This window comes from Mastomys coucha, unplaced genomic scaffold (assembly GCF_008632895.1).
Source record: "Mastomys coucha isolate ucsf_1 unplaced genomic scaffold, UCSF_Mcou_1 pScaffold18, whole genome shotgun sequence".
Lineage (NCBI taxonomy): Eukaryota > Metazoa > Chordata > Mammalia > Rodentia > Muridae > Mastomys > Mastomys coucha.
In genome coordinates this window covers 48,512,684-48,520,919 of record NW_022196900.1, presented here as the reverse complement: position 1 = coordinate 48,520,919, position 8,236 = coordinate 48,512,684, and the positions used below count along the sequence as shown (strand labels likewise).

At 42.0% G+C, this 8,236-nt stretch overlaps 1 protein-coding gene and 1 pseudogene across 1 annotated transcript; both read right to left on the bottom strand.

Annotated features, from left to right (window-relative positions):
- Nucleotides 1-6,392: 6,392 nt before the first annotated feature.
- On the bottom strand, nucleotides 6,393-7,095 carry LOC116095416 (interferon alpha-1-like). The gene has a single exon (XM_031376797.1). The coding sequence runs from the start codon at nucleotides 6,996-6,998 to the stop codon at nucleotides 6,417-6,419; it is 582 nt and encodes a 193-aa protein (XP_031232657.1). The 5' UTR covers nucleotides 6,999-7,095; the 3' UTR covers nucleotides 6,393-6,416.
- A 7-nt stretch (nucleotides 7,096-7,102) lies between these two features.
- Nucleotides 7,103-7,935, bottom strand: LOC116095721 (annotated as a pseudogene).
- Nucleotides 7,936-8,236: the final 301 nt, after the last annotated feature.

Below are 8,236 nucleotides of genomic sequence, written 5' to 3'. Positions count from 1 at the left end.
AGAGTTGGTGCGTTCATTTTTTAATATTTCCTACAACACACTGAGTGATAAACAGACAAATAGACACACGTGCACATATATTCACACTGATAAACACATATACCCACACATACACACACATGCAAACAGACAAACACATATACCCACACATACACACACATGCAAACAGAGAGACATTCACAGACATACACAAGAGTAATAATATATTTAAAATCTCAATGCTTAAATTTTCATCTATTTTGTCTCATAACCTTAGGCCATTAACACCATAGATTTCTGAATCCATTGCATAATGGGAAGACCATACGTCTCACATTTTTGCTCATTTCACGGTCTCCAATAGGCAGACAGGGTAAGTTTGTCCTTAGGATGGACTCTGCTAACGGTCCTCCAGCAAAGCCTCACTACCTAATAGTCCACTCATCTGAAATAATCACTGGGTTTTCATTAGTAATGTTTGTTCCTGGAAGATATGATGAAGGCCCCAGTGCCCTGGGAACACAGCTTCCCTGAGTATAAACCTCCAACATGTTGATCCCCAGTGACATTTTCCATCCAAACAAAAACAAAAACAAATAAAAAAAAAAACCAGGTAAATATTTGAACTTTGTATTTCAAATTCTTGAAATCTCACACTCTATGGCACCGGTACAATTAAAACCATACAAATCAACATGCAATGTTTATAATTATGCTCAGGATATTGAAAGTATCAGTCAGAACCATACACAATATTCTTATCAAATCACAGTAGAAGCCGTTCTAGCTTCTCTGAACCTCCTCACAGCAGTAAGGGATCTGCACAGTCATTTCTTTATACTGCAGATTTCAAAGCATTTGCACTCATTTTGAAAGTTAGGGATAGATTGAATTTATTTAAGGGCAACAATAAGTGTTCTATGGATGGTTTTATACATTTAAAAAGCCCTTCTCTGTGTGAGAATATTAGAGTCACTATTTCCATTGTGGAAAAAATTGTATCTAACTGGAATACTTGCTCTTGGGTGGTTGATAATTTTTGTTTTTTTTCTACTTTCATAGTATACACTGTGTCAGACACTTGGGGACTATTTCCTCATCTCTCTATGTCTGCTAATGCTGGAAATGGTTTCCTTGGGTTTGCAGACCTTTCTCAGTGCCCTTCCATCTGCCAGGTCTCCATAGCCTTATGATGCCTCTGACTTGGAATTTTAAATCAGAAAGTCTGTTTTCCGTCATTCCTGTGGATCCACTTAGGTGTCTGAAGTGTAACTTTCAAATGATTAGGAAGATGAAAGAAGTGTAGGAATCCAGTAAGCATGCTTGTAGAGCTAGTATAGAGAAAATGGGATCTTTTAGCTTGTGTCTCTGTCTGAAAGTCTATTATTACTCCTTTGGGAGAATATAGCATTCACACAAACACACCACAGATGTACCCATGCACATTCACACAGAGTTATTGAATTCATTTGCTATGTATGCATTACTCCTTGAGGGAAATTTCAGCCTTAGCTGTCTCCTTTACTTTAAGTGGAAAGTGATGCCTGTGGCTCCTTGTGCTTATGAAACCAGGCAGTGATTGAGCAGAAACTTCATAGCACAGAGTCTCTTCTGGATGGAAAACCAGATGGTGCTTCTCCTCATTATTCCAACAGGTGACTCATTACAAAGTGGTTTCTCTGACATCTCTTTCTCTAAGAATCAAATTCCTGTTGGTCACATGACTGTACTTCACTGGTCCTTCAAAATCTCGATCAATGAAGACATTCCCTTTCTGCCTACAACTTTTGTAGTGTGGTCTGCAGTGTTCTTCGATCTCTATTACCTGACCCTCAGTATTGGTTCTTCCTTAGTGTGGATATGTGTAGGGAGATGACAGAGGCCTGCCTGGACTTTTGGGGTTTGAGCTGAGGTGAAACACAGAGATGAGCCAATGCTATAGATCAAATGATCCTTGGCTTTATAATCTTATTTTTTGTGCTTTATTAAGCTTTGGTTTCTTTTTTTCTCTAACTCTCTGGACTTTATTGAATGCTGTATCTATATTTGATAAAACTCTGTGCTTTATGAAATTCTTTTTTTGTTTTGCTTCGTTTTGTTTTGGGGGTTGTTTGTTCTGTTTTTGTTTGTTTGTTTGTTTTGTTTTTTCGAGACAGGGTTTCTCTGTGTAGCCCTAGCTGTCCTGGAACTCACTCTGTAGACCAGGATGGCCTCAAACTCAGAAATGCAACTGCCTCTCCCTCCCAAGTGCTGGGATTAAAGTCATGCACCACAACTGCCCATCTATGTGATTCTGTATCTGCATTTTTAACTCCCCATGCTTAATTAAACTCTGGGAACTTGTCTTTTCATTATTGTTCTGTGCTTAAATAAGTGCTGATATCTGATGGTTAATACATGCTGTTTAGCAGCAGGGAATTAAGTAAAAGGATTTATTGCTAGAGCTCCTTTCTTTTCCAAGTATGCCAGGAGCCTCTCACAGGCCAGGCAAGAGGCTCAGACCTGGTTAACTCTATTTGAACTAGAGAGAAAAGGGGGACAAAAAGAAGTCACTCAGATAAAACACAGAGAGAGGGAGAGAGAGAGGAGAGAGAGAGAGAGAGAGAGAGAGAGAGTCTGACTGAAGAAGAAATCGGCTACACCACCTTTTTTTACTGAATTCAGCTTCTTATACCTTTTTGACAAAAAGTTCTCTATGTAAGAAAGAATTACCTCATAAGTAAAACATGACAAGAACAGGGAGTTACAGAAAGGAATCAGGAACAAGTTCAAAGCAGTGTTGCATACTGTAAGCTCATTGTAAGTTCAAAGCAATAGTTTTTACAGGGTCTTGCGTAATCAAAATGCACAACTGTGGCTTCATCCTTGAGCCTGAATGTTTTTCTTTGAACACAAATCTGTTCCAAGCCTGTTACCCTTTTTAGCATAATTATGAAAGCTCATTGTATTTCTTATTATGCAGGCATTGCTTACTATTATGAGGAGTAGGCACAATCTATTCTTGAGACGAGCTTTATTACATCTTTCTAGCCAAACAACGAAAACGATCTCTTAAAACGTTCTACCTAAAATTATTTTAATCAAATCAGAAATTCTATTAAATCATTAATATGTCTACACAATATTAATTCATGAAAGTTCATCTTTATGTTGATCTGCAGGAAATTTACCAAATGGGATGGTTTGATGCCCAGGAATTGTTAAACTGTGTAATAGTGATAGAACAGGCACATAATAGCAGAAGCAATACTTGGATGAAGTCTTTCAGGGCCTTGACTCTCAGAGCTCACCCATCAGAAAGCATGCAAAAAAACAGTGGGCCATCACCAGGAAAGTCACGCACTAGCATTCACTTATCCTATATAGATAAAGACAGAATCTGATCACAAGATAGTGCTGCTTCTGAAATTCCATGGGACTTATTCAGTAGCTATCAAATTTACTAGCACTCTGCTATACAGAGAATCCCATCCTCAGCCCTTCATCTTCTACCTAACTCCATGAGAGTGCAGTCACAAGCATGACTTCAGAACTCTCATCATGGAAGTCAGGTCCGTTTTGGTTTAGGTTTCATAAATAATAGAAGACTACTGCTTTTGGCTGAAGAGTTCATTGGAAGGACTTGTGCTTTCAGTTGAACACACAGTACATGAACATTCAGTAATACGTACCAAAGTGAGGGAAGTCAGAGGTTGGTAAGTCTAGGGATTGGTCAAAAAAGACTAAGTCACAATATGACAGAACAAAGAGATTCTGCCTTCCTTCTGCACACTGTGCTGGTTGCATATACAGAAGATTATTGTGTACTGGAGAAAATGTAAAGATTTAGATTTTAACACCAATGAATGAGAAGTAGGACAAATGTATATCTACTCATGTAAACACTAAGCATTGACATATGCATCCAAGTACTTTGCAACCTGGCCTTGTATCTAATTTTTATAATGAAGAGTATTAGTTTAAAACATTGATAATACTGGGGATCCATCCTGTGTACAATCACCAAACCCCGACACTATTGTGGATGACAAGAAGTGCTTGATGAAAGGAGCCTGATATACATGTCACCTGAGAAACTCTATCAAAGCCTGACAAAAACAGAGGCAGACAACTTTGGACTGAGCATGGGGTTCCCAAAAAAGGAGTTAGAGAAAGGACCCAAGGAGCTGAAGGGGTTTCAACCCTATAGAAAGAACAACATTGTTAACAAACCAGACATCCAGAGATCCCAAGGACTAAACCACCAACAAAAGAGTACACAAGGTGAGATTCATGGCTCCAGCTACATATGTAGCAGAGGATGGCCTTGTTGGTCATCAATGGGAGGAGAGGCCCTTGGTCCTGTGAAGGCTATATGTCCCAGTGTTGCAGAATGCCAGGGCCAGGAAGCAGGAGACGCTGAGCAGGTAAGCAGGAGACAGGGGTGAAAATAAGGTATTGTTTCCTACAGGGGAAATGAGAAAAGAGAGGAACATTTGAAAAGTAAATAAAGTAAATAAAAATAAAATATCAAAAAAAAAAAGCAAGAATCTGTAAGGAACAAAAGACCTAAATCCCCGATTTAATGCTATTGGTTATCTAAAGCTTTTGTCCACACCAAAGAGCTGGTTTGGTCTCTTTGGTTTGATGTCATTTGTATGGTTTGCATCTTGGTGTGTTTGGGTGGCCAGAGCCTTCCAGCTCTCAGGCAGGAGAGGAGAAAAAGAAGTGGAGTTGGTGAAGAGGACAGCAGGTCCCCAACAGAAAGAAAGTTCGAGAGTGGGGACAGTATGGTCTTGCCCCTCTTTGACTCGTACTTGTAAGTAGGGTTTTAGAGAGGTTTTGATTTTACTGCCCCCAAGTCCTTTGCCACCCCACCCCAAGCCACCCCACAGTGAAGGAGCTAGAGTAAGGACCCAAGGAGCTGAAAGGGTATGGAGCCCTATAGTAGGAACAACAATATGAACTAACTAGTACCACTAGAGCTCCCAGGGACTAAACCAAAAACCAAAGAGTAGGCATGGTGGGCCTCATGACAACAGCTGCCTTATGTAGCTGAGGATGATGGTCTAGTTAGTCATCAATGGGAGGAGAGGCCCTTGGTCCTGTGAAGGCTCTAGGTCCCAGTGGAAGGGAATGCCAAAGCCCAGAAGCAGGAGAGGCTGAGTTGGTGAGTAGAGGGAGGGCAGAGAAAATAGTGTGGGATTATTCCCTCCAAAGGGGAAACCAGGGGAGGGCAAGGCATTTGAAATGTAAATAAAGAAAATACCTAAGTAAGAGACAGCAAGATAAAGAGATACAGGCAGACAGGGAGAGGGAGAGGGAGAGGGAGAGGGAGAGGGAGAGGGAGAGGGAGAGGGAGAGGGAGACTGCATGGACCAAAAGGCATAACTCCTTGATATAATTAATTGGTTAAAGAAAGCTGTTGCTCAGAGCCAACAGCTGGAAAGAAGAAACACATGTAGGGTTTGGAGTCCAGGGCAGATTGCAAGGTGGAAAGGGAGGAAGATGCCATGGGCTGAGAATCATATAATCATGGACAGGATTGCTGGGCTATGGGGATTTAGAGCAGCCCATAGGCAAGGCGGCCATCATAGAGTGGGATTATAGACTGGGAGATGGACATAATACCGGAGAGAATAGCTCTCTTCCCAGCTGTAGGTCTGATGTAGGCTTTGATAACTTAAAGGTCTCCTGCAACTTTCCCCACCCCTGGAATTGAATAATCAAAGGAGGGCAGAAGCTCCCAGGTGGTGTTAAATGTTTGCAGCCACTTCATGTCTCTAGCTCCATGGCCTCCAACTCTTCTCATCTGCCTCCTTGTGCTTATGTTAAGCACCGTGATTTTCTCTGCTGCTGCACTTGGTGTGTCCTGAAGACTGGGATAGAAGTCTGCAGGGAAGCAGTTACAAAACAAGACCACAGAAAACACAAGAGAACAGGACATAAGAAGAATGGTGGAATCCTGCTTCCAGACTTTCAGCAGATCCATGCCAGCACCCATCCAGGGGCTCAGCAGTGCATTCTTAGGGTCGTTTCAATAAGCAAAACCTAGGCAGCCTTCTGGCTCCAGACTGAGAGTCTGGAGTTCCCAGCGCATACAGAAGGGAGCTAGAATCCGGTGACCAGAGAAAGAATGTCTCTAACACACATGCCTGCCCAAAAGATCCGTGCTGCAGATGTACATTTTCCAACACTTCTGGCCCTCGGACTTCTCCCATCTGCAATGGAAACCTGTCAGGAAAACGTGGAATCACCAATTTATTCAGAGGCCAATTAAAATGCAGAAGCATAGCTTTTCTTTGAAACATTTGCACCACATGGAGGACAATATTCGTCGTGGGAGCACGGCCGGGGAGGATAGAAAGACTCCATGTTCTCTGTCTTTGCAGATGCATTTCATCTGGTGCTGAATTCGAATCTGGTTCCTGCTTTGAATGGAGAAAGGAAGCATGTTGTCATGAGAGCAGGGATTCCAGCATGGAGCTTCTCCTCTCCTTGGGGCTCCTTCTCGCAGACAGTGGGAAAGCCGAAAGGTCCACTTGCACTTGGACTCTGACGATCTCCCAGGAGCAAGGGCTGTGTGCCTTTGCTTTCAGGTAGCAGAAGAACCCTAGGAAGTAGGTGCGGATGCCCAGGGCAAAAGGAGGTGGACAGGACTGGCCCTGCTCTCCTGCCCTCTTCAGCACTTGCAGCTCACTCCACAGGCTACTTAGGAGTTGATCAAGCGCCCTCTCTGGCCAGGCAGCTCTGCTGGCCTCTATGTCAAAGAGCTGGAGGAGCTGCCTGAGCATCTGGGAGTAACAACTGGTGGCTTCTTCCAGCTTCACCTGAGTGATAGGTCCTTTTCTCCAGGGACATAAGAACTGGGTTCTGTCCCGGAGGCACTGATGACCCCCCACGCTTTTTAGCTGCTCCAAGGAGCGAGCGGTTTCGCGGCGCTGCAGGCGCATGCTCCAAGATAGAGCTGAATCAAGTGAGCTGGCTGTGCAGCAGCTCAGCATCACCCCTCCCACCAGGAACAGACGCCCAGGCAGCATGCTGAAGCGAAACGATTGCGGAGCTCGCGTGCAGGGGGCGCTCGAGAGCAAGGAGACCTTGCCATTGAGCCAGGAGTTTTGGGCTGCTTTAATAGTTCACTCTGAAATGTCAAAGTAAATTGTCCAGAGAACATCTTTTGGGTCAGCCAATCATAGAACCTAAATTATTTCAAATGCTATTCTGAAGAAGTGTGGAATAAATAATTTTGGTAATCTGTAAGATGGTTGCATGCAGTGTATACTGTATTATAACAGCACCAAACCCTTTATAAAAACCAAACACTCATTCCTCTTGCTTGATGGTATTTATACAGTCTCTCATTCCCTCATACTGAGTATTAATTGGAAGTACTTCATAGCCAAGGTCTGTGTTGTCAATTATTGTGCGTGTTCCTTTAATATGAAGACGATGCAGAACTGTTTCCAGTGGGTAAAGAATAAATAACGTCAGAGCAAAGGCTGGCAGCAAAGTTAGCAATAAGTTCTGGAAAATAGGCATCCAACATATTCTGCATGGGACTAGTGCTCTCAGCTAGGTGGCTATTATAGGTCTTTCTCTTCAGAATTAGAAGGACAATCTTCTGAATGATGGAGCTGATGATGTAATGAAGAACTCCATGCAGCATTTTTGGGAAGATCAATGAAAACAGTGTAAGAAGGCATTTGCTGTGAGGCACTCCCGAGCCTATCACTTGTCCAATTCCTTCTTTAACGCATTCCAGGATGCCAATGTTATCTCGGATTATCTCACTCAGTACTGTTTCAATCAGACTTGCTGAATAAAAAGGCATGGCCACCATGTATGTTAGGCATTTCAGGAGAAGGTGTTCACCTATTTGTTTAGGGTTCAATTTGTGTGAAACCTCCCTCGGAAAAGGTGAAAAGGTGTAAATTCACTAATTATGCCTTCTGCTCTAATAAAAGTAAAATATTGCATGGAAAGAAATAGGCTGGGAAATAAGACTGGTGGAAAAGCTCATGCTGATTATTCTGACTTCTTATTTTTCTTAAGGCATAGACATATAGATAGATATATATATATAATACTGGATCAAACCTTTCCAACACTAAAAACTCAATAAAAGTAATACTTTAAATTTAAAATGTAAAGTTACATTTTAGTATAATACTCATGATGAAGTAAAATTGATCCTGGGCAGAAACAAAAAGGTATCAAGTATAAAATGAAATTGCAATGACTTGAATTTATTTTACTGACCTTAATATTTGTTATATGT

Coding starts and splice junctions, on each gene's coding strand:
- LOC116095416 (XM_031376797.1), bottom strand. CDS start 6,998: ATGCTGCCTGGGCGTCTGTTCCTGGTGGGAGGGGTGATGCTGAGCTGC.